The sequence below is a fragment of the Rhipicephalus microplus genome, chromosome 2 (genome assembly GCF_043290135.1).
Source record: "Rhipicephalus microplus isolate Deutch F79 chromosome 2, USDA_Rmic, whole genome shotgun sequence".
NCBI lineage: Eukaryota > Metazoa > Arthropoda > Arachnida > Ixodida > Ixodidae > Rhipicephalus > Rhipicephalus microplus.
This window is the reverse complement of record NC_134701.1, coordinates 230629056-230655229: the sequence shown is the minus strand read 5'-3', so window position 1 is coordinate 230655229 and position 26174 is coordinate 230629056. Positions and strand designations below refer to the sequence as shown.

Genomic DNA, 26174 nt, shown 5'->3' with positions numbered 1-26174 from the left:
GTCGTTTGCCACCATCATCTACTCATGTCACGTGATACGAAATTTAGTATATGTGGAGCTAGCAAAACGAACTCGAGCATGCTACGAGCGTGGTATGTTGTCATGTTGTTACATGATACGCGTGTCTGGATTATCATGTTTGCACCATCCATATATTTCGCCATCTACTGACGTCACGTAACACCAAATTTGGTATATGTGGAGCTAGCAAAGCGGCCGCGAGCGCATCATGAAGGGCCCAATACACTCCGATGTAGCGATGACGCGCGCGCACTTTGGGCACAGCGACGCTGCGTCAGCAAAACGCGAGCACTCGATAGTCTGACGCCAGGCGCGACCAACGTCCATCGGCGCGGCCCGACTGCAACTGGCGCGAAATGCGACATGCTGCTTTTCGCGCTGATGCGTTACCCAGACAATACTGCGTCTCCCTCTTTTCGTGACGGAGGGACGCCGGATGCGTTGAAGCGCGCATGCGTCAAAGCAACGCAGTGCGGCGCGAGACTGCGAGTATATGGCAGGACCGGCGCCTGGCGTGGCAACGCCGGCGTGACGCAACGATATGCGCGCCGGTGAGCACGCACACTGCGTCACGTCAAAATGTATTGGTGCCTTGAGTGTGCCATGTAGTCATGTTCTCACATGACATACATCTCATGTTTATCATGTTTGCACGAGTCACATACCTTCGTCATTCATTGGCGTTACGTAATACCAAATTCGGCATATCTGAAGCTAGTGAAACGGCCGCGAACGCATCATGAGTGAGGCATGTCGTCATGTTGTTACATGACATGCATATCTTATCATGTTTGGATGTGTCATTTACCTATGTCGTCTGTTAGCGTCACGTAATACCAAATTCGGCATTTCTGAAGCTACTGAAATGGCCGCGAGCGCATCATGAGTGTGGCATCTACTCATGTTGTTAATGACAAGCATGTCTTATCATGTTTGGATGTGTCATTTACCTATGTCGTCTGTTAGCGTCACGTAATACCAAATTCGGCATATCTGAAGCTACTGAAACGGCCGCGAGCGCATCATGAGTGTGGCATGTAGTCATGTTGTTACATGACATGCATGTCTTATCATGTTTGGATGTGTCATTTACCTATGTCGTCTGTTAGCGTCGCGTAATACCGAGTTTGGTACACGTGAAGCTAGTGAAACGGCCGCCAGCGCATCATGAGCGTGGCATTTAGTCATGTTACATGACACGCAACTCATGATTATCATGTTTACACCAGTCACATACCTTCGTCATCCATTCACGTACCGTAATACCAAATTTGGTAAATGTGGCGCTCGCGAAACGGCCACGAGTGCATCATGAGCGTGGCATGTAGTCATGTTACATGACACGCATGTCATGATTTTCATGTTAGAGTCGGTCGCTTGTGTTCGCCATGCAATCATGTCATACCATACCAGTTTTGCAATATGCCATATGAACGAAACCACTGCAAGAGCTTCAGGACAATGACATGTAAATCATAGCATACATGTCATGATTTTCATATTGTGACTAGTCAGACATGTTCCTCATGCAGTCATGTTATGCCATAACAAGTTTGGTATGGATACCATTATCGAAACGGCCAGGAGAGCTAAAAGTCGTAAGCGGCCAGATAGATAGATAGATAGATAGATAGATAGATAGATAGATAGATAGATAGATAGATAGATAGATAGATAGATAGATAGATAGATAGATAGATAGATAGATAGATAGATAGATAGATAGATAGATAGATAGATAGATAGATAGATACGCTCAATGTCACCGAATTTCGCTACGAAACGCTTCGCATTTAAAAAGTGGTTAATGATTTAGAGTACTAAGAACTATACTATGGGAGAGCATAAAGCCGTCCCGTGGGCGGCGATTTCATGAGGGGGAGGGGTTAGAAAAAGTTGGTAACGATTGTTCTGTTTGTTTAGAAAAAATGTATTGCAACAAACGTCAATAACACTGTACAGAACATTTCCTTCTTAGACACACTCTAACGATGATGACAAAACAGACGTCATTTACATGAACATGGATATGAGATGACGTTGAAAGAACATGTACATTCGATGGTTCACACAAACACAACCACGAAAAAAAAATTGCCCGCAGCTTCCCTCGGGGGAACACTGAGGAGGATGCGGAGCATATAATTGGTTAACGGGGTGTTAAAGTGCGACTTACTTGGGTCGATGGCTAAATTGGTTAACGTGGTTGTGAAATGGGGTGTTAAATTGCGACTTACTTGGGTCGATGGCTAAATTGGTTAACGTGGTTGTAGGAGGGGGTGTTAAATGAGTGAACACGTACACACGTATGCGAAAGGGCGGCGCTGGTCGAAGGGACGTCGATCATTGTGTTTGTGGATTCGTTGGAATTCATTTCACCGCGACCTTGGACGTCGACGCGCCGTACAAACCAACCGACGAGCGGCAACTGAGCGAGCGAGCGCCGACCTTGAGTATATATACAGCTCGACGGTGCATGCACTGTCAGCTGTTGAATGTTCTCGAAGCGCGACGCCACATGCGCGTCCACTGGAGAATCAGGAGAATTGTAGATGTCGAACGCGGTGTGTAGAGGAGGAAGGGTGCACAGATGGTGGAGGAGTGAAGCGCGCGCGGTGTGTAGAGGAGGAAGGGATGCACAAATGGTGGAAGAGTGGGCGACGGCGCATGCGCGCGCGTCAGCTGTCGAATGTTCGAGAAGCGGTGCGGACGGCGCACTACAAGGCGCGAGTATAAGATGCTTCGCATCTAAAAACTTCGAGGTAAACAAGAGATACAAATAAAACATAAATATGTACATTTTGCATATTTACATGTTGGCATGCCATTTCTGCCGGCGCATCGACAGATCAGCCTACAAATACCAGGCCGGCCGAAAGACAAGTATTACTCGTCCGTCATAGACCGACACAAAAGGGCAAGACCAGTGCCGAAGAAATTCATTTTCACCGAGGAAGAAGAGCTCCTCCGACAAAACAGACAGCAGCTCCGAGTGCAATCGTTCTAGGATCGGGTAGAGCACGCGGCGGCGGCGGCCCGCTGCAACCGCCTCGCAGCGGTTGCGCCAGAGGCAGAACATAGAGTTCTTCTTTCTCTATGGGCAGAAAGAGCCGGCAACAATGAGAAGACAAGCGAAGCGGCCTCGCGAACAACGTCCGGAAGAAACGAAGCGATTTACTCTGAGGTAGTGAAATCCGGCATGTACGGCTCTCTAAAAAACGCGAGCAATGACACAATGCCTCAGAAAATGCTGATTTGTTTCCCGAAGGGATTGTTTTCAACCAGAACAAACAGTCGATTAACGTATTTAACCACACAATTTCAGCAAGCACGCGTAAACTTGGGACATGATGAAAACCACCTTGATTAGTTCTGGCTTACGACGCTATGGAAACGCAGTTATCAGTGGTATTCAAGTTGCGGAGGGGCAATTTGCAACGCTGCGCTCAACAAGGTTAATCGGAGGGCAGAAATGTTATCTTACAATGTGTGTCACTGATATTTCAACAATGCCTGGGCTGATAACAAAACAATAATTGATGTGCCTACACCAGCTGCTGTACAAAGTTATCCTGGGAGACGTGAGGAAGGCAATGGCACTTGGATGAAAAAAATAGCAGCATATCCACGGAGTGAATGATGGAGAGTGGGGCGAAGCATTCGTCCGTCCATTCGTTATTGCTTCTGTCCGTCCATATGTCCGTCTGTGAGACCGTCCATGCGTCCATCCGCCCGTCCGTCCCTGCGTCCGTTCATGCGTCCGTCCATGCATCTGTCTGTGTGTCCGTTCGTCCATCTATTCAACATTTCAAGTACCACCATCTCGCATCTTTTTATCATATATTCCCCATATAGAAACACCGCCATCCAGCGGACATTCCAAGGACTAAACGAGAGTTGGCACACGCACACTTTCTTACGGCTTGCGCTTCGGGTCCACTTCTCACCTTTAACCACCTCGAGTTCATGGTATATACTATAGCTCACTGTAGCCATGGCACTGTGGCCCAACGCTCGCTAAACCTTTCTAAAACCAAGGAGGTTACGCCCAGCGAGTATAACGTAGTGACCCTTTCTTGTCTTCTGTGCGTTGTTGAACAATAAAAAAATCGCAGCGTGTGTGTTAACTAAAAGTCGAATTGTCCTGTCTCTCATTCCTAGTCCGGCCGTGCCACCTCTCGTTTAGTCCTTGGAATGTCCACTGGATGGCGGTACTTGTATATGATGAATATATGATAAAAAGATGGCAGATGACGGTACTTGGCGTGTTCACTAGATCGACAAACGGATGGACAGACGCGCGCACGGACGGACGGACGGATAGACAGATGCACGGATTGACGGGTGGATGAACGGACGGACGCATGGATGGATGGACGGGCGCATACACGGACAGACGGACGGATGCATGGACAGATGGGCGGACACACAGACTGATGGACGCATGAACGGACGCACGGACGGAAGCGCGGACGAACTGACGGATGCTTCGCGCCACTCATCAGGATGCCCTCCGTGGATATTCGATGATTTTTTTTCAATACAATGGGCAAAAATACAAATAAATATGCTTGTACGCGTATATGGAAATGCTAACTACATAAGTGGAGATAGGTCACGCGGCTCATATAAAGAGGTGACGCTAGACGAACACTAGAACTGCGCTCCTTACGCGATCCCATTGGCGTCGGCCGCGGCCCGGGCCCGCTCCACGTGGCACAATAGGCCGTCACTTCAGAGCAGCCGAGCAAGCCTGGCTGCTGCCCAGTCCTCCCAGGAAGGGTTGCGTAAAAAGGTTAGCTTTGGATTTTTTTTTTTTTTGGCATGCGCACACCGTGCGGAATATGTCAAAAGAATTTCTCCCATAGTGCGGGCAATTTCCCATGCAATCAGAGTCAACGTGTTTGACGATTGCTGGCACACGGACTCATAAAACTGTGCGACCTCCTTAAACTTTGTAGGCGGGATTGGCTTCGAGGTCTGGATCGGTAGGGAATGACCGATGGCGGTGCCCGGAGAGCGCGCGTGGGCAGCGCCATCGGCCGCCTCATTGTACCATTGAGGCCCGTATGAGACTCTTATGAGCCGCAACCCAAATGATCGTTCATTGCGCGGGCGCACCTAGGTAGCTGCTGTTTTCCAAAAATTTCGTATGCCTAGTACAAAATGTGGCTATTGTGACAGGCACCCCTTGAGTCGGTGATGATGACCCTTCAGTCCTGATCTGCGGCTGTTGTGCGTTGGCGACCTCCTTCGAGTGCGTAATGTTATGCATATGGAACCGAATACAGGACTCGGCTAGTTACGAATGCATGCGCCAGCCCCAAGTAGTATGGAGGCTAATACGCCCATGGAACATATTTTGGAGCTAATTCTACCACTCACTACTGGCCCACTGAAAATGAGGTGAACACAGAGGCCACAAATGTCACTTAAGATTTCTGGACAGATGTCACTAATGATTTAGACAGTATTTAATGAACCGTCATAAGCAGACTGCGTCACCTTTCCATAATACGTGTTCTATGGTTTGCCCTAGTTGTATAAGGGTTGCGCTGGCCGCACTCCGTGCGGTCAGGACAACCCTGGAACACGTTATAAACATATTAGTAAACATACTACTAGTTCAATAATATTTTTCGTACAACGCATATTGTACACGCCTTCTCGACTTTTGGCTGTGCCCTTCTGTGGGTACGTACCACATCAGAGGAACAGCAATGAGTACGAGTGCACGTGCTCATGCGGCATGCTCTGAGCGTGATTCAAGAAGACGTCTAGGCCTCTGGGCAGCAGGGTGCAGCAGCACCGGTAGCTTCACAGGTCTGCTCATCCTCATCAGACGCTTGTGGTGCTCATCGATGCAGCAAACTAGTAATGCCTCGCCAACACCCAATGCGTGGACGCCGCAGGCTGAGGCACAGAAAACCAACAGGATGGCATCCAGAACATCAAAGTCTGACTCGCCTGAGGGCCGCCGTACATTGCAGCAAGTCCCCGACGAACGAGACGACTTCGACATGCGTCCGCCTGACAGTAGCGGCTTCTTCCCATCGGAACCCCAAGAGACTGTGCGAAGAGATGCTCAAGGTACATAACTCTTTCACGCTACCGTCTTCCCGCGCCTGAGCTTAATTCAGCATGTCATTTGTGAGTTACAACGTGTATTCCTATAACGCCAGAGATTATAACGATTTGCTTATATGCGTTCGAAAGTGGATGGATGCACATTTCAAGTTACCATCGCGTTTACGGCAGGTTATAGAAGTAAGATGATTGATTCTTGAAGTTACCTTCATGTGCGGGCCACGGCAACTTCGTGACCCCCTCTCTCTCCCCCTTTTTTTTTTTTTTGCTTTGTGGACAGCCAGACGGTCGTCTTTGTCTATCGGGAAGTAGGAGGCGTCTTGTAGAGATGCGTGTGTTGAAGCGGCCCAGCATGGATGGATCACCCAGGACAGCTCTCGCAGATGAGGCTTCTGCGCTCACTAACACGTTTTCTTTCGCTTACACCGTAATTCTAATGCGGCAACACCACTTTTGCTGTGTATATTGCCACAATCCCTCCTCAAATTTTGTTATCACCCTGTGTTCAGAGACGCCGAGTAAGACACGAGCACGGCTCATAGCAACAACAGGAAGCCCCCTTTATTCGGAACTGCCCCCTCCTATATACCCCACATGAGGTGGCGCGCGCATGCTCCCAGCGCCATCCTAGAGGATCAACATATCGCTCAGCGTCCACTACACCCCGCTTTACCGTCAGTGATTCTCAGCGCAAATCGCGCCTGCAGTGTTCGAGTAGCTTCAGGACTGCAGCAGATCCCTTTGTTAAGATTACGCCCACTTCGCGAACATTACAGACTATTCTGGAAGCTACGTTGCCGCTAACGATAACGCTAGAGTATTCGATGATTGATTGATATGTGGGGTTTAACGTCCCAAAACCACCATATGATTATGAGAGATGCCGTAGTGGAGGGCTCCGGAAATTTAGACCACCTGGAATTCTTTAACGTGCACCCAAATCTGAGCACACGGGCCTACAACATTTCCGCCTCGCTAGAGTATTCGATGGCACGTGTATAAAGGCCGACGTGCATCGCCACTTGCGAGTTGATCGACGGCCGGTGACTCTGTTCGCCGCTAGTGTTCGCCGCTATCGCTCTGATCTGACCGTATGACCACATGTTCGGTGAAATTATCAGTTTCATCTTGTAATTACAGTCTACTTGCTTCGTCCAGGTCACGACCCCGTGACAATATGCATTTAGTATCGCCTGGTATGCAACTGGTCATCTGCTAACAGCGACTGTCTGGCGTTGCATACACGGAATTACACTAGTAAGCGATTGCGCTAGTCTGATGGCACTGTCAACTTTGCGACCTAAATTTTTCGCCTGTCAGGCGCAGGTGTCAGGGGTCACAGTGCCCGCTTACCATATGTGGTCAGAGACATTCACCCGACAGGACCACCGCGTCGTAGTCCCTCCTACGCTCCTGCCAGAGACACCATTGGCTCAGGCAATCTGCCGATGTCGCACGATGGTTACTTGGACAGTGCGCAGAGCCCAGCGTCGCTCCGGTCGAGCCCGGGCAGCTCCTTGTTTCAAGTATGGAGCCCGAGGACTCATTCGCCCAGCTGGCCCTCAAGCGCCGCAGCCTTCCCCAGACAGCCAGCCTTCAGCTCACTTCTTTTGACCCAGGATCTGCTTTACGACGTGACGCCAAAACCAGCCCGCGTAAGTTTTTCGATTTCGTGATTGTACACCACATCACATTCATTCAGGGGCTAGCGGCTTTCCTGTGTCTTTTTCCGTAGTCATTTGGCGTGTTCTTTGGTACTATGGAAACGTTCGGTCAGTACCACCAAGCCCATCTAAACGCGTTAACGATAGCGTAAAGCGACATTTTCTCGGTGTGATTTCCACCGCCCTTTCTCTAAATTCGGGCGGGCGTTTGTGTGCGCGCATCTATGAAAAAGTGAAACTTGGGGGGGGGGGGGGGGGAAGGGCAGATAGAGTTTATAAAGTGTGTTCGTTCCTACATAGGTGACTGGTAACATGGGCAATTGCAGGGAACTATGGGATACGACGGCTTCCAGTTCGACGCACCACGCGGGTTAGCAGTGGCACGCGCACATTTTTGTACCACTCCGTTAATTGAAAAAAGCACCTCTCCGTGCAATGTCAGTGCTTCAGAAGTTGATTTTTTTTATTTATTTTTTTTGCTAACCGTGAATTGGACGATGACAAGCTACGAAAGCCATGAACTGTAAAGAAACTTTTTCTATCGCACTAAAAGAATCTGAAATGCGTTTATGCTGCTCGGGGGTACTGTCAGTTTGGCTAGCAGATCAGTTGATACCGAAAACAGTTTTCATTGTATGATACGTTACTGCAGATAAAATATCACTATTATAAATATCTCAGGGGATGGGGGATGACAGTAGCAGTGTGCTAAGAGTTCATTTCGGAATCGCTGCTTCGGCCGACATCGTCGGTCGATCGACCTGAAGCGCAGCACTTATTGAGCGCGTTGAGATATCTTTTTTTGTAGCCTTCAGTGCGATATAAGATGCATTCCTTAGTCAAAGCCAGATGCTTATTTGAACGCTGATCTTGATCAAGCTGTGCGGCACGGCTGCACATAAACATTACAGTCAGACATAGACAGCGCCGAATAATCGAAATCCTGCGCTTGTTTAACGCACTTCTTCTTTTGGCTGCCGTCCTGCACAGTTTGACCACGATAAACGCAAATGAACTCGTTCAGCGCTTCGTGTAAACTTATTATTGATTGAAGCTTTCGCGTTTTTGTCATATACCGGGTGTTCAAAATTAAGCTTTATGATTTTTTTAAAATTAGGCGCTCGAAGGCACGTGAGAACCACTTGTGCAAATAAGTTAAGCGGCCAGGGGGACAGAAAGTTAGATGATAATTATCGCTGTCAGCAGCCCAATTAACTAAAATTTAATAATTAACTTTTTACTGGCTGCGGTAAGTTGGCATGTTTATATTGAAAAAATGTAGGCAGTGGTGTTTGTACACAGTTTCAGTTGGAAGATTTTTTCTAGCACGCCTGTGTTCCGAGATATCCGGCTCCAAAGTTTAATTGTCTTTCGCACGATTACGCATGCAAGAGGGTGAGGGTCCGCGCAAAGCTCCTCCCTAAAGTGACGCATCTGTTGCGTGTGGTGTTTAGTGTGTGAAGAGGGTGGAAGCGTAGGCATAGGTGATAGCAATTACCCTTGCCCTCTTCGGCCGGCGAAATCAAAATGTGACAGCGCGGTGCGCCATGAGCCTTACGCATGATCCTGATGAACGCGATAACAGGAGACCATTTTTCGCGACGTTTTTTCGTGACTTTAGATCACACTGAGACATCTTCTTGTGAACGCGTTAGCAGGACCGTCCTGCACTAGGGTGCCTCCGGTTAGAGCACAGCGTCTCTGCATTGAAGGTCTACCAAGGAAATCCACGTGGAGTCCTTTCGAGCTAATATGGCTGCTTCTGGCGTGAGGTATTCTACCAAAGTAAAAGTAGACGTGGTGCTTGCAATGGCTGAAATGAATGGCAACGCTTCGTTAGCAATGGAGCTTTACGCGTCTCGCCACCCACACCGTCCCCTTCCAACAAGGCCCACTTTCACAAACCTGTTTCGACGCTTCTGCACAACAGGCTCTGTCCACCTTCCGAGACGGACCAGGAAGGCAATCGTCGATGAAGACTTTGAAATCGACGTTGTCGCGTGCGTAACCTCGATGCCAGAGCTCAGCATCCGACAGATTGCCGATCAGTGCGGTCGCAGCATCGGAACAGTCACAAATGTTTTAAGAAAGCACAAGTTCCATCCATATCACGTTTACCTTCATCAGGACCTAAATGAGGCGGACTTTGAAAGGCGAGTTGACTTCTGCAATTGGGGCCTCATCAAAACTGATCAAGAAAATGACTTTTTGCACAGAATAATTTGGACTGATGAAGCTCGGTTTTGCCGAAATGGAAGTGTTAATCTTCACAACGCCCATTATTGGGCACAAGAAAACCCACACTGGCTGAGGCAGCACAAGCATCAAGTTCGCTGGAGTGTGAATGTGTGGTGCGGCATACTCGGGGACAGGATCATCGGACCTCACTTTTTTGAGGACAACTTGAACGGAAAGATGTACACAGAAGAAATATTAGGTGTTGTCATTGATGATCTTGTCTGCAGTCTTTCCCTGAATGACCTGCGCCAAGTATGGTTTCAGCACGATGGAGCACCACCACATTTTTCTACCAGGGCGAAGAACTGGTTGGACAGACGTTTTCCACAACAGTGGATTGGGCGCGCAGGAGCGATGTTTTGGCCACCAAGATCACCTGACCTTTCTCCGCTCGACTTTTTCCTTTGGGGCTACGTTAAAGATCGAGTTTACGTAACAGAGCCCAGCGATGTTAATGACATGAAGGACAGGATAACATCTGCCTGTGCGAGTATTCCTGCAGAAGTACTGCGCCGAGTCATCGAGTCGACGCGACAGCGGTTCATGCTTTGCGTTGCTGCCGAAGGCAGGCATTTTGAACACTTTTTGGGGCATTGACGTCTTGAGAGGTGAAGAGTTTCGATGAGATTTGTGCATGACCGAAATATGCTTATGTAGCAGCAGGAAATATGCGTTAGCAAGGATAAAACTGTTTCAGTTATTATTGGTGGAGTTGTTGCTCTTGTTTCAATAAAAGTTACAGTACTCGGACATCAGCAGTCACGCTATTCGCGTAGCCCAGGCAACGACCACGCATGCTTCTCTAGTGATTATTACGCACGCGCACTGGCATCCAGATTCTCCGCTCGCACCATTATCTCGGCATGGTATCTGCCACTATCGTTAGAGGCTCTGCAGTTGCGTGTTACGACACTGGTTGCAAGCGTTCTTCGATTTTTGATTTCGACGGCCGAAGAGGGCAAGGGTAATTGCTATCACCTATGCCTACGCTTCCACCCTCTTCACACACTAAACACCACACGCAACAGATGCGTCACTTTAGGGAGGAGCTTTGCGCGGACCCTCACCCTCTTGCATGCGTAATCGTGCGAAAGACAATTAAACTTTGGAGCCGGATATCTCGGAACACAGGCGTGCTAGAAAAAATCTTCCAACTGAAACTGTGTACAAACACCACTGCCTACATTTTTTCAATATAAACATGCCAACTTACCGCAGCCAGTAAAAAGTTAATTATTAAATTTTAGTTAATTGGGCTGCTGACAGCGATAATTATCATCTAACTTTCTGTCCCCCTGGCCGCTTAACTTATTTGCACAAGTGGTTCTCACGTGCCTTCGAGCGCCTAATTTTAAAAAAATCATAAAGCTTAATTTTGAACACCCGGTATATATATATATATATATATATATATATATATATATATATATATATATATATATATATATATATATATATATATATATATGGCCGGCGCTCCTCTCGTATGGCAGGTAGATTTCCCCCACGCGTTCCCATAATATCTTTGCTAGGCGCGCCTGCGCGACAATTTAATTCTCAATATAATGTTCGCAGCGAATTCCCACGTAAGCTTTTTTGGTGTGGAATACACACGTAGCTGCGATAAAATGGTTTTCGCACACTCTGGCTTCAATGTTCCGTACTCCAAGGCTACCTGTCGCTGTGGGTCTCCTCACAGCCACGGTGCACCTAATTTTGCTTCATTCCATGGGAATTGATAACTGCGGTTGCCTTTCACGCTCGAGTTGGAGCAGCCAACTGCTGAACAACCGAGCATGGTTTGTCAGGATGAAAATAAACGCGTGACCGCGCGCGTGAATCCCGAATAATCTGAGGCTTGCGGCAAAGCGTTTCGCCGTCGTCTACTCTTCTCGAACCGGAAGCCGGTCGCAGACGGTGCGTCCCACAATCCCTCGATCTTTTACTGGTGATCTATTGGACAGAACTGTTTTACGTAAAGGTAAAAAAAACCCAAGTTGCGTATGACTTGTAGGTGAACCGCATTTTCTTTTCTGTCGATGTATTGATCCGTCCGTGCCCCAATCCGGAACATTTTTTCCACCTATATAGTGTATCAGCTGGCTTTGCACAGGCTGGCCCCTGTATCGGAAGCATTTCAAGCTTCCTGCACCTTGCTTGGTTTTGCACTGCCTCAATGATTGGCTACCCCTTTGACAAAGTGGCAAAGCCAGCCCCATACGTTGGCATGATAAAAAAGGGGACGCGAGGGGGGGGGTGCAAAATTAGCCCCATACATTGACGTGGTAGAAAGCGGGGAGGGGGTGCTAAGACGAATCTGCACATGCTTTTGATAGCGAAAGAGAGAGAGAGAGAGAGATGTCGAAAACTTGTTATATATAAAACAAAAAGATGTCTGTTACATAAAACAAGACTTTCATTTTCTTGATACGTACATCCCGTAAATTTTTTGCAATAGAGCCGTCCAAATGCCTCGATGTTCGTCATCCTGCGACTGCAATCTCAATGCGACCACGGCGCCAGACTCCGCGCTTGTCACTGGCCCGTGATCCGAATTTTAAAGACCCGAAAGCAAAAAGAGCGGGAGTATACAGTCCCCTGGGAAAAATCTGCAAGAGAGGCTGTACGAAATTCTGTTGGCAATGGCTGAGAATCCAAGCCAATCTGTTATAAAATATTCCTGGCCAGCGTTAGGGGAGGGGGAGGACACCGACCTCTCATGAAGCAGCCCAAAGAGAGCCCGAACCCCCCCCCCCCCCTTTCCAGCTCCCACATGCTCTCTGCCTATGATTGACGGGCTGCCATATTGCATTCCGTACGGCTCTATGGCTGCGAGCGTTCAGCCTTCAAGCGTTGAACGCTGGTTCAGCGCTGTAGATGCAAAAGGTATTCTATAAATGTGCATAAATACGTCAGTGAGTGTCTCTATGAGCCTTTAAGCTACACACACAAGGAAAACCCCGTTCTCTTGATAACGCTATTATTTCCGGAGTTTATTCATTATTTTTCAAATTACGTTCTCTCCAAGGTGTTATATGGTGTCATCGTTATTTTTACTGATGGAGTATATGACTCTCGGCATCACGAATTTAAAAAATGTTTTGGATGTGAGTTAACTATATGAAGGTTTTGCCGCAATGCGCGTGCACGGGACAGTGCTCAGCACAAAAATCACCGCGATTTGTGTGTGGTCCCCAAAAGTTGCCATCGCATAATTATTGCTTGCACGCTCGGCGAACTAAAGTCGGTACTTGTCAGCAAGCTGAACACGCTTTCACTCTTTGGCCGTTGTTTGCCCAGAAAGATGAACACCCTTTTCTCGGTGGTTCATTGTTGCAGTCAAACGGACCTCTGTGGGCCACTGTGTGCGCCCTGACGGTTGTTGTGTTCGTGGCCGTCGTGGCAGTGGCGATCGTGAAGACTTCCTGGTATTCGGTGGCGCCGCTATCGGGCGCGTGCGCTACGCACGCCTGCCTCGCCTACTCGAGGCAGATCTTGGCATCGCTCAACGAATCCGTGAATCCGTGCAAGAGCTTCACGCGGTTCGTTTGCGACGGCTGGCGGAAGGTGCACAGGAGCGATGAGTGGGACCTACAGTTCTCGCACGTGTTGGACAGGCTTACCGCTTCGGTGAAGGACATCGCTGTGCCGCCGTCAGGGCAAAACGAGGAGCAACGAGCCGCCGCCGTGTACCGCAGCTGCGTATCCCTGCTCGACGGTAGCAGAGACGAGCTACCAGCCGTCCTGAAGGCGCTCGATGACGCTGGCGTCGTATGGCCACGGCTGTCTATGGGTGCGGACGTGCTTTACACGCTGCTCTACAGCTCCATGAAGTTGGGCTGGGACGTGCTGCTCGACTTCTACGTCGTGGCCAACGGCAGTGCCTTCGAGCTGGTCGCAACTCCAGGCAAGCTCTTTTTAATGCCGTACGAGAAGTATGTGCGCCTGGATGAGTCTGAAGAGCGCGTAGCGTACTTCGAGTTCCTCGCACAGCGTTTACGACGCAATGGTACGACCACCTTAGCGTACAACCAGATTCAAGTTTTGGAGGATCGTGCGATGGCAACTCTCCCGCACCACATAACTTCTATGGTGTCTTCCGGCAGCGCCGAGAGCTTTCCGGATGCGACGGACGTTGGCCTGACTGAAGCTAAGTGGATGGCGAATCTTCGTAAGCTTGATGCGAGTCTGACCGAAGTGACGCTCGTGACGACAAATATTCGTTATGTTAACTCACTGTTGAACCTCTGGAGGTCTAACGACTCAGACTCGTTCCACGCGTTGGTCTCCTGGTTCACGGTCCAAGTGGCGGCCTTGTTCGCGAATAGGGAGCTCATTTACAACTATTACGATAACAAATACAACATGGGCCACGTCTACTATGGTGTTTTCTGCGCTTCCAGAGCCATGTTCTTTTCAAGGCAGGCACTGTTCGCGAGATACAACGCCGACGTTCTTCACGGCGAGGCGAGGTCCATGGCTAGAGAAATGACGCTGTCGGTGCGGACCGCGTTCCGGCGACGTCTTTCTAACTGGGCATATTTGGACGAGAACATCACCGTGGTCGCAAACTGGAGCTCACTGGCGATAGTGTTTTCCAACTTGGAGGAGCACAGCGAAGAGAATGAAACCATCATTCGAGGCCAGCTGCCGGACATGACCGATTCGTTCTTGAAGAACTGGCAGCACTCGGTGCTGGTCAGGAATGAGCCCGAAGTGGAACACATGCTCCACTCAATGCTTCACCTTAACAATTACGTCGTATCTTACGGTAAGAGGGACTTTCAGTTGATGCCGTATGCCCTGTCATTTCCTCTGTTCGATGCAATGTTGCCCTCGTCCGTAAACTATGGTGGCTTAGGGCTCGAGATAACCCAAGCACTGAGTGACTTGCTGCTGGGTTTCTACGAGGCATCCATGATTACCCAAAATATGTCCCTAGCCGAGTGCTTGGCAGCGAGCCAATTAGGCGGCGTCTTCGACCCCCCATTTTACGAATCGCAAACTTTTGGTCTCAACGCTCTCGTGGATGCTTACGAACGCAGCGGCCGGGCTTCGGACAACGCTGTGAAAGGACTGGAGAAGTACCGAGGGCTGCCGCTGTTGTTCATCGCTATGTGCTACTTTCAATGTTTCGGCAGCATCGACGAGGGAGACGGTGAGGCTGCGTGCAATCTACCGCTCCGACATCTGCCCCGGTTCGCGGAAGCGTTTCACTGCGCTCCAGGCGAGCCAATGAACCCTGCCAACCGATGCGAAATTCTTTGAGCGCGTAAGTGTGCCTGGAGCCATGGCGCCCCGTAGATTACGATAGCGACTTTACGTGACTTTAATTGCGTTCTTATCCAAATATATTAAGAACTCTTGCAGCCAGCTTTCCTGTTTAGCAATACAGACTTGCAGCATTTTGCCTCTGTCTTGCCCCAGCGGTAACGGCTACAATGAAGGTTCTTTAAATGGCGACGCGTTTACATGCTGGCGCGTTTCCAGTGTGTTGTGAGTACTTGATGCACTCTACAGCTCTCTTATTACGCACTTATTCAATGAAAACATGTTATTTGGAGTGCGTAGTTATTTTGAAGCGTTCCGTTTCAAGGATCCGAATACCGAAGCATTGGCTGCATCTTTCGCCATTCTATAACGTTTATGCAGTCATTTTTGATATGGCTGTATAGAGTATACGATTCCTGTTTTTTTTTTTGCCTAGCAAACATGGACAAAATAGTGGAACTAGAGGCCATTTAGCAGAAATAGTACTCTTGCGTTTGCTAGAAATAGCTCCGCATGATTTTGAACAAAATTTTATAGTCAAAACGTATTCGTACCGTGGCAGAATGGCGTAATCTAAATCTATCCGTGTGAATAAGTAACACAGTAAGAAGAATGCATATGTGAATATGCCGTGCAAATACTTACCTGCGGTAGAATTTTCACAGTTGGCTTCGCCTCGCTACAATCTTGTCTTACAGTGCAAGACAGCTAATTTCCAGGCACATGTTTGCATAGCTGGAACGCCCATTTAGGCATGAGTGCACATATACTGCACAAGTATTTTGAACGGAAACAAACGTGAACGCTTGTGTCAGGCAGCTTTACTTTCGACTGAACGTGAATGCCAACTCGAATGCAGGGTAGAACCACGGCCACTGGATGAAAGAATGCACGCGTGATTGATTGATTTGTGGGGTTTAATGTCCCAAAACCACCATTTCATTATGAGAGACGCCGTAGTGGAGGGCTCCGGAAATTTTGACCACCTGGGGTTCTTTAACGTGCACCCAAATCTGAGTACACGGGCCTACAACATTTCCGTCTCCATCGGAAATGCAGCCGCCGCAGCCGGGAATCGAACCCGCGACCTGCGGGTCAGCAGCCGAGTACCTTAGCCACTAGACCACCGCGGCGGGGCAGAATGCACACGTGAGGAGCGCGTATTTACAGCAAAAATATCGGTTCACATAAGGGCATGAACGTGTGAGCGCAGGTCGACGTTGCATGCATAGTTCATAAAAGGGAGCCATATTACAGCAGCTCATAATTTTTTAGTGTTACAGCACTTAATATTTCACGCTTGGGAGCGCCCGAAAGTGAACGAACGTGTGCGTCGCTGGATGCTATTGTCAACATGTAGTAATTTGGAATGACATTTGCTTCAGGAATAGCCATCCGCATTAGCGCAGCGTGTGGAAAGTGGGGGGGGGGGGGGCACATATTCGTATTAGCATGGCGCTAAATATGCTTCGTACCTTTTACTCAGTCGGGCCTCCTGCCAATGTTTAAAGTGCAAGGTTATGGCTATACACGAGCTGTACAGGTTTTTGACAATAGTGGCCCCCACGACCACTAATGTTTCTTGAAAAACAGCACTTATCAAACAGCGGAGCTGTTTAAGCCAAGTATTGCTCCGCGATGTGGGAACGGAAATGAACGTCATGATAAACGAGCACGCGCTATCGTTGACGTCTTCCGCTTCGCTCCCAGAGCACGCGTGGCCATTTGACCAACATGGGATGCAATAACTGTGATAGACCAGAGAACGTGCACAGAGAGGCGGAAAGAGATGGAGAAAAAACTGGAACGAGGAAACAAATTCTTCGCAAAAGATCCTGCCACCCGGTTCTTTGCAGATCCTCTTTTGTGGGTGTGCGCCAGAATAACACGGATTATTATCATCATCATCAACATCATCATCATCATCATCATCAAATTCTTTTGACGAAGCGCGATCCGAACCCGCGTACCCACAATACGAAGGCGAGCGTCGATTGTGAACGTTCGGCTATCCAGGCGCATTAGCGGAGCATATCATTCATAGTCTTGCATGGGTGGGAAATGTAAGTGAGATTGAGGACGAGGAAAGAGAGAAAGAAAAACAACATAGGAGGAATGAGAAAGAGAGAAGAGAAAGCAAGCGAGAAATACAGAGAGAAAGAAAGGGAATGAATATAAGGAAAGACTAGCAGAAAAAGCAAGGAAGAGGAAGAAATACAGAAAGATAAAGAGGCACAAGTAAGAATATAACGAAAGTTGAGAAATAAGATAAAACTAACAACGAGGCAAAGAAACAACTATTTTTGAACGCGACCAACGGGAAAAGAAAAGGGGATCAGTGGTGAGCTTTGCCCACACTATTGGAGAACCCTGTGCATGCCTATGGGCTAAGGCAGGACTCGCTGGCTGGATTCCGTGCCGACCGGTTGTGCCCTCGCGATCTCCGACATCAGCGTAGCTCTGGCCGACTGGGCTCACCCTACGTCATATCCTGACGCCTATCTCCGACGACAGCGTAGCTATGACCTACTGGACTTGCTCTACGCCATCTCCTGAGGCCGACAAGAGTTCTCGCACGTGGTGTTCCGTCCTCGGACTCCTGTGACCGTGTTCCCATCTTTCCTATCTCTCCTATCCCCTCGATATGTCCTCGCTCGCTGGCTTAGCGCATCTCTCTTTCTCTCTCCCTACACCTTTATTCCTATCCTTTTAATCCCTCCACACTCTCATCCCTTGTGATCTACTGCTGAGGTGTCGCACTCTGATGCAGACAGTTGCGGGGCTCACTTTTCTCTTCCTTTTCTTCTTATAAACATAAACACTTCCCCGCAGACCTGAATGTGAGTGAGTGAAATAGAGTGCGAGTAAGCGAATGTGAACTGGCGTAAAAAAACCAATGGTAACACATGTGTGGGAGCCTAAGCGCAAATTATTGCTTTGTGACCTCAGTGGAAACAGTGCCAAGCGCCCCGCAGCCCGTTCTTTTTTGTATACCATGAGACTGTCATATTCGTGTAAGTCACTATGACTTGTAAATTGCTGCGACGAAGCTGTAGGAGGGCAGAGGTAGCCGCTATAGTAAACAGGAGCTCTGCGAGCGAAGAAATCATGAGTCCGTGATTTTCAGTTAATGTTTTGTTTTCGTATTACTGCAGCAATCCTCGCCATACTTCATCTAGAGTAGTGGATACAGAACGAATGGCGGCAGTGCAAGTTAGAAAGTAACACGTTTCGGCGTTAGAATACGGAGAAAAAAAGCACAAGAAGTGAGCTAATCCAAACCAACAGTGAAGTGTTTTAAATTATCTATATGGTTAAAATTTGTTGTGGACTTCTACCAAAGCGCGAATGAGTGATGATACCCAAGTATTTTTCGTCTATCACTTCTACTTCACTGGCACATCATCTTTCCCGCAAATTATAAATTTTCTATTAGATAACGCACATTATCCTGCTTCAGAACGTGAGTAGTAAACATCATGGTATGTTACCCTAGTTTATTTGCCTGCACTCTTTGTTTACTCCTTTCTGGAATCTCCTTATTGTACGTGCACATTGACCACAAATAAATGTCACCCCACCCCCTTCCCACTCCTACTTTTTGTATCTTTTATACCACGTATTAGGGTAGAGTGGGGTAAAGTAAGACATAAGGCAAGACGCAACATTTTGACTTTGCCAGCCTCTGTAACTAATACAAAAAGTACTTTTGTTCGTTCGTCTTTTCCAGCGATAACTGCTGGTAGTTGTCCACCTTTTAATGTGTAAAAGTTTGTCATTGCTCACAGTGCTCACGCGTCAATAATTACGCGGCATTGATTGATATGTGGGGTTTGACGTCCCAAAACGGCCATATGATTATGAGAGACGCCGTAGTGGAGGGCTCCGGAAAACCCGACCACCAGGGGTTCTTCAATGTGCACCCAAATTTGAGCACACGGGCCTACGATTATTTCCGCCTCCATCAGAAATACAGCCGCCGCAGCCGGGTCGATCCCGCGGCCTGCTGATCAGCAGCCGATTACTTTAGCCACTAGAACTTCGCGGCGGGGCATTACGCGGCAAATAGTGTCCGCCAAAAGGGAAAATTAGTTGAGCTCGCGAATAAAATCAAATTCTTTTGAAGACAGCTGATGAGGCTTTGCCTGATATCCACGCATGGAGGTACTCCAGCGTCAGTACAACGATGCACGTATTTATTTTGATGTTATATACTTCTAGCTACTTACCACCAAAGTTTAGGCCATTTGGTGTCCGGGACCAACTTGGATTTTTTTTAATGCGGGTGTGTCAGAGGGGTGAAACGTGACAAAAAGGCATTGAAGTTACCTTAGAGGGTTTCTTAAGTGAGTCATCTACGTATACTTAATATATACTGTAATTATTTGCGTAGAAGTGTTTGGACGTAAGAGAAAAATCGATATAGAGCTTCCTGGCAGGAAAATAACATTATAAAGCACTGACTGCTGTTGAAGACATTACTCGCTCCATTCGTGCAGCGTTGAGGTTGTTCCGCGTTCCCAAGGATGCTCTCAACAGACGCATGAAAAATTGGAAGGATCTACAACTCAAGCCGTTCAAAAAGAAGTTTTGGAATCAAGTTCTAGTTAGATTTTTCATGGCGAAACCTTGAATATAACAAGCGATAGAAAATCTAAAAATTCATGGCCTCACAAAGCCGGGCTAACGAAGTTGAAGCCATGAAATGCCCGTGAAGTTCTGCATCAAAATTGCAAAAAGATATGAAGAAGACGTATCAGGGCATATCTCAGATATCAATCGTTAAATATTCCGATGAAGTGCAAGTGCTCAAAAAAGACAACATTAGCTCAAAGAAAGACTGGCGGTGTTTGATCTGCAAGAAGATAAGAGCAAGAGAGAGCTGGGGTCTGTCTGGATCCAATGCGTATAGAGTGCAAGAACTGGACTTAAGAGGACTGCGCGTGAGCGTCCACGAAGTGAATTTCAAGTGCTTCTACTTGAACAACTGAAAAGATTAATTTTTTTTTTCACACAGTCTCGCTTTGCCCCACAGGTTGGGGTGAAATGAGACACGTGGTGTCTTTGTTTCTTTCCTTTTTATAATAAGTTTTCGAACTGTGGGAACATGTGTCATATTTATGTGACACTTACCTTATACCCAAAAGAAAAGTTTCTGCACTGATGTTTAATGGTAACGAGTGGAATAAAAATATATATTCACTATTTTGAAATGTTTGTATTATTTTACCCCACCCCACACTATCCATTTTAAAGGTTGCGAGACGTGCGATTAAGATGGGTTGTCGTTAAACGGACTTCCTTTTGCCTTTCTCCGAAAGCACGTATCTGGAGCCGTTTAGTGGTATATGAAATGTAGAGTGTACGACATAACTTTGCTGTAGTCATCCCGTAAGTAGGCCCAAATTAAAGATCGCCGTTTCCGAAGGCGGGTATACAGCTCTGGAAAAAGTTGAGCTCTGCTAACGTTCTATCTTATAATGGTCTAAGCCTGCATCCGGGAAATGGAATGGCTATGTAGACTTCAAACGTGCCTCATGCTGGATGCATTCACGCTGGTGGTCGCAGGGTCGCCACGCATTCATGGCGGTCGCTTGTACGCGCCTTCTGTGTACTTGCAAAAACAGCATCATGAACCGCCGGGCCACCATCGGCGCTGCCCGTTTTCCTGCTTTTCGCTCAACCTCCCTCAACGCGGAAATAAAAGAAATTTGTCTTTTATTTCAGCATGGTTTCCATTCTTGGACAGCGCACATGTGAAATCAGTGCCGTTCCGGAAGAAACAACGGTGCTCGAGGCGAACCTCCTTGCACTATACGTGCGTGTGCGATTGAGGACCAGGAAACTTTAAAAAAAAAACGATGGAAAGAATGCAGCATTTTTTCAATCGCGACGTATTCGCTGACAAGTTCGTGGAAACATATCTCTCTTCTTTCTTAACTTAATTTTTATCTTTGACGCAGTTCACTGTGGCACGTTCACAGCTGCATGTACACTTCTGTGTGGCCCCTTAAGTACTGATGTACATGCTGTAAAAGAATATGAAAGAAAGAAGGAGAACGCAAAGTCATTGTTGCCAATCTTTGTGGGGGTGGGTGATCCACCAGGCTGAGACATGGTAGACCCTTCCTGTTCTTCGTATGGCCTGGAGCTGGACTCCTGGGCTGGTGCTATGTTCTGCGCTCTTGCTATCAAACTCTTGAACGCCTTCGCAGGATCACCACTCCAGCCGGCAAAGAACGTCGTGAATTATTGGCGATTTTGAGTGTACTACCAGGAGGTGACAAAGATTTGAATTAAACATGCAACGGGGCGAATAAGGCGCAAACATTATGCGAAGGTATGGGATGTAAGGCACTCCGTCATCATTGAACTCAATTAGCTCGCGAATAAAAACAAATTCTTTTGAAGACAGCTGATGAGGTTTTGCCTGATATCCGTAGCAGACACGGTTCTAAAGAAAACCTGCAAATACATGTGCCAAGTCCAGTGCAGTAACGTATTGTTCTTCGCCAGTTATCCTAAAGTTGTCTAATAGGTTAGCTGCCACTGCATATTAGGTGTATGGGCTCCTGTTCAACGGTAAGTGTTTGTGTTCATTAAAAAATGCATGTGCATAGTGTAGATGATCAGCAGCTCATATCTCAGTTTCTGCTTGTTAGTAGAACCAAGCTTACTTGTTCGCCTTGATGTTGTAATCTGGAACCTGTCGTCACGTGCAGGGAGATTAGGAAGAAATGCGACAGCACGAGGGCGTGTTCCCAAACAATTACCACCGTCTACCATTTGCAAGTTTCGAGAGCAGCGCATATGAGAGGTTCTTGGTCCTACAGTCACACGACCCCCTAACCTTTTGAAATTGTCAATTAAAGAGGGCAATGCAGCACTGCTGTCAGAACGGGTGCTCCGGCTGAAAGGTTTATCAGTTAAATCGTACGAACTTCATAACGTGCAATCCGATGATAGAGGGGGGGGGGGATCATTAACTATACAAGCACTGCAGTTTCTCTCCCCCATTTCATTCCCTGTATTACGTACATTCGATGCAGCGACAACGCTAAGCACAGACATTCCTTGCTGCAAGAAGTGGAAGTTGGATATAGGTCACGCACTGCATGCCAGGAGGATCACTGGTCCAGACCTTATGTGCACAATACCCATCTCTGTTGGGAGAGTTAATCACAGCCCGGCGCTGCTCACATCTTCCTCCGTCGAGCGCAGCAGACCGTATACAGCGAGTTCCACGACACGACGAGCCTGACAACTTTCTCTCTCTCCCTCTCTCTCTGTCTTTCTTTTTTGCGTGGAAGACCGCTCACTGACCTGTCGACGTCCACATGCTCTCCAGCCCACCTGATCGCCTTGGTGGTGGGTCCAAAAAACACGCAACTTTCTCCGCCTCGTTGGACAACAATAACGTGCGCACAAGGCGACCTTGGAGAGGCGGTTCGTCCGTGCGAGCACGCCGAACGTAGGACTTGCCGAAGCGTGCGCGGTCCATGCACGTCGACGGCGCATTCCGCCGCAGCTTCGGCGATTCCGAGGAGCGCTCCTGGAAGAAAGACGTAAAAGTCAAGCGGGGATTTCGACGATGACAAGATGCGACGGCGCTGTGTTTCCGCTGACGCACCTCCCAACTGCAGATAATGGTACCACGTGCCCGCTTTCTTTCTGCTCTGACGGCCTCAGGAAAATGCAGGGTGAAAGAGGGGCGCGACCACCCAGTTCTACTGTCGACGGCGCGGCTCGGACTCGCGTCGGCGCGCGAAGCGCCATTCGGAAACCACGCCGGATGCACGACCACTCGCGAGCGGCCTCGGAAGAGCTTTCTCAATTGCGTGCAGTACGTACCAAGCGGTATGCCTAACCACGCAGGCGCCGTCTTGGCGGCAAAAGGTAACGCTGCTGTGGTCACACTGCAAGTGGATAAAAGTAACTGTCGAAGCCCCTCAGCGCAAAAGCTAAATGGGGTGGCCTTGTTGATATTCATGGCGTCTTCGAAACAGCTGGTGAAGTTCATATCGTTCCAGATGAAAGTTTCGCAATTGCTGCAGGTTTTCGCATGGCTGCACTGAACTTTGAGTATAGACGTGCATATAGGGGCGGTGATCCAACTTCGAAGCGGGTGGGCCGCGAGGCGGTGCATTCCAAAAGCGCTCTCAGCGGCTCGCGCGAGAGCGTCCGAACAAGCCGTAACAACGGCTTTCAAGATGTCTGGAAGGAGCCTCGATGCCAGAGCGGCGTGAGGGAGAGAGTGAACGAGCCGGTGAGCGGGCTCTTTATTCCGACGACCTCTGCTAACCCTGGCAGGCGGTTATAGCGAGCAGTATGCTCACGCATACAGAGCAATAACGGATGATAAAGAAAACAAAAGGAACTGGAGGCAGCCGGCCTTTTTCCTTTGGTGCCCGCGGCCTTCACTCCGGCGCGATGTACTTTACACTTTCGCGTTAACACTCACAGAGAAAGAAAGAAAAAAAGAAGGACTAAATAGGTGCCACGCAAGACACGCTAGTGGAAAGCGCCTCGACGCGACTGTGGGCGCATTAATTTTTCCTGCGCTGCTTGCGTCAAATTTGGCTCGTCACGACGGCGCCGAGCGCTCATCCAATGCCAGGGCCGCATCGTGCACTGTTATAGAGAGGCGTCCGCATTCCTTGGTCGCGTATAAGGCATCCTGCAGCACCCTGCTTGCAGTCACTCGTCGCTGATCCTCCAGTGCATCTTGAGCAGCAGCGGCATCTCTCAGGGCCATGGTACGTACTATGGTGACGCACAGAGGATCCACGCTTTCGCCTGCCAGAGCTCTTTCGTCGCTTTCTGTGAGGTGCATTGCGCCGCAAGGCGGTCCGCTTGGATACGCAGCGCCTTGTCTGCGCCCTGTTCTCCGAGTTGCGAGTATTCAGGCATAGCGAAGCCGAGAGAAACATCTCTACTGCTCGTGGTTTTTTGTGCTTTCAAGGAGATGTATAGATTAACACCACATGGCAGTGAGTGCAAAGTGTGGAAGTCTGCCTGGAGCAAGGACGTCCAGTTTAGCACGTGTCTGTCCGAAAAGGATGAGAAATGATGGCACACACGCTGCGCTGAACGTGAAGGCTATCTTATTTTGAATCGCCAATGTGGAATGTGTAGCCTTGCCGCTTTAACTTTTGGGAAATCCAGCATTCATCAATAATTCGTTACACTTTCCTTGCAGAATTACCAGCGGCAGTGTCTGCTCCTGCTGCTGTCCTTTGCAGCATGCTCAGCGACCTTCTTTGGCGGCGGTGGCGGTGGAGGTGGTGGAACTGCCACCTTCTACATTGATAGTGGCTCCCCACCCGATATGGGTGGCGGGCAGGGTTTGGGAATGTTCGACGTTATCGACGTGGTCGATACGATCGGCACCACAGACGTCGATGGCAACGTGCTCGTCGAGGGCGGCGAAAGTGGCAGGCTGGTGAACGTGGAAGCCGGGTCTCCGCCACAGGTCGCAAGGGTGGAGCCTCCCCCGGCTAGCGCGCCGCTGCCACCACCGCCGCCGCCACCACCCCCGGTCGAGGAGCCTCCTCCACCACCGAGCTACGGGTCTCCGCGAAGGCCGCCTTCTCGACCAACCGGGGGATATGGTGGCGGGCCCTCTGCGGCTCCTGCTTTCGAAGATGATGGTGGCGACTACGCCGAAGCGGCGCCCGAGACTCCGGACCTCGGCGACGACTTCGACTCCCCGGGAGACATCTATGGTAGGTCGCCAGTCGTCATCCGGACGGACGACGCCGAGTACGAAGAGACTCCCCCCGGCACTAAGGCTGTTGGCTACGCGCGTCTCGTGTCGGCGGGAAGAAAAGGCAGCCGCGTGCAACGTCCGCAGGCCAAAGCCAAGTCTACCGCCGTCGCTATCGCTCGCTACACCGGAGCACGGGGCACTAAGAAGCCGCGGCTCACGATCAAGCGATTTCCCATCGAGAAGGTGAGCGCTGCGTTGACGGCCGAAGACCCGCTAGAATTGATCAGTACACTGGAAGGCAGCCCACAGCAGGGGCCTGAGAAAGAACTGCGTAGCCAGAGGCTGCGGACTGCTTACGCCCCTCGTGACCCGTCCAAGTCGAAGTGGAAAACGATCGGCGTGTTCCCGGCGGCGAAGCCGCGGCAGGGCACCCGAGGAGTGGCCACCAGCTCGGGCAAGTGGCCCGCGAACTTGGAATACCGAGGCCGCAACTACCGCGGCATGAAGCCCGTAGTTCTGCACTTGTCCATGAAGGGCAAGCAGTCTGGAGGCACCACGAAGCGTCCCAAGTGGATAAGGTCCATCATGCTGATCCCGTCCCACGTCGACATAAAGGCCGCCGACAGAGGTACGGAAACGCGGAGACGGCACAGGATCTATGTCGAAGAGTAAAATAGTCGCGTGCGTCGGTGCACAGACTCCGAGGTAATCTAGACTGCCCACCAGTCACAGTGCTGTTGCTGCAACTCGACGAAACGTCAGCGATAACACCGATGTAGTGGTTCTGCCAGCCAAATTGTCAAGCGCCTCGGACGTGTAGTTTAGTGATGTTTGTACATAACGACATTCATTGTTTGTGTTATATTGTTGAGTCAGTGCGGCAGCTGGAACATAGTGCTCACGCTTGAAAACGTCCGCAGCGTTCGATTCATATTGATACATTTTGATGGCAAATAAATGAGTTCATGTATATGGTTGTGATATTTGTTCGTATTCTCGGCTGGCGCTCTTTCTGGTGTCACAAAACCATGTAAGAGATACCTATGTCAGAACAAGATAAGTATGTATGAAAATAGGTACTGTAGCCAGATGCAATTTTACAAGTCGATGCCATTGCTTCCACAAAGGCAGATGTTCACAAGCCTGCACCAATGTTCGTCCACTTCAGATTGACGTTATGAGCC

General features: G+C 49.0%; 2 protein-coding genes across 2 annotated transcripts; both read left to right on the top strand.

Annotated features, from left to right (window-relative positions):
- The first annotated feature begins 5882 nt into the window (after nucleotides 1-5882).
- Nucleotides 5883-15278, top strand: LOC142794037 (neprilysin-like). The gene is made up of 3 exons (XM_075885838.1): nucleotides 5883-6111; nucleotides 7435-7634; nucleotides 13350-15278. The coding sequence occupies exons 1-3, from the start codon at nucleotides 5883-5885 to the stop codon at nucleotides 15276-15278; spliced, it is 2358 nt and encodes a 785-aa protein (XP_075741953.1).
- Nucleotides 15279-23230: 7952 nt separating this feature from the next.
- LOC142787445 (uncharacterized) lies at nucleotides 23231-25962 on the top strand. The gene is made up of 2 exons (XM_075884741.1): nucleotides 23231-24037; nucleotides 24481-25962. Exons 1-2 carry the CDS (start codon nucleotides 24035-24037, stop codon nucleotides 25660-25662), a joined length of 1185 nt encoding a protein of 394 aa, XP_075740856.1. The 5' UTR covers nucleotides 23231-24034; the 3' UTR covers nucleotides 25663-25962.
- The last annotated feature ends 212 nt before the right edge of the window (nucleotides 25963-26174 follow it).

Coding starts and splice junctions, on each gene's coding strand:
- LOC142794037 (XM_075885838.1), top strand. CDS start 5,883: ATGCAGCAAACTAGTAATGCCTCGCCAACACCCAATGCGTGGACGCCG. Junction 6,112..7,434: donor TGTGCGAAGAGATGCTCAAG/GTACATAACTCT, acceptor TGTCAGGCGCAG/GTGTCAGGGGTCACAGTGCC. Junction 7,635..13,349: donor CGGGCAGCTCCTTGTTTCAA/GTATGGAGCCCG, acceptor TCATTGTTGCAG/TCAAACGGACCTCTGTGGGC.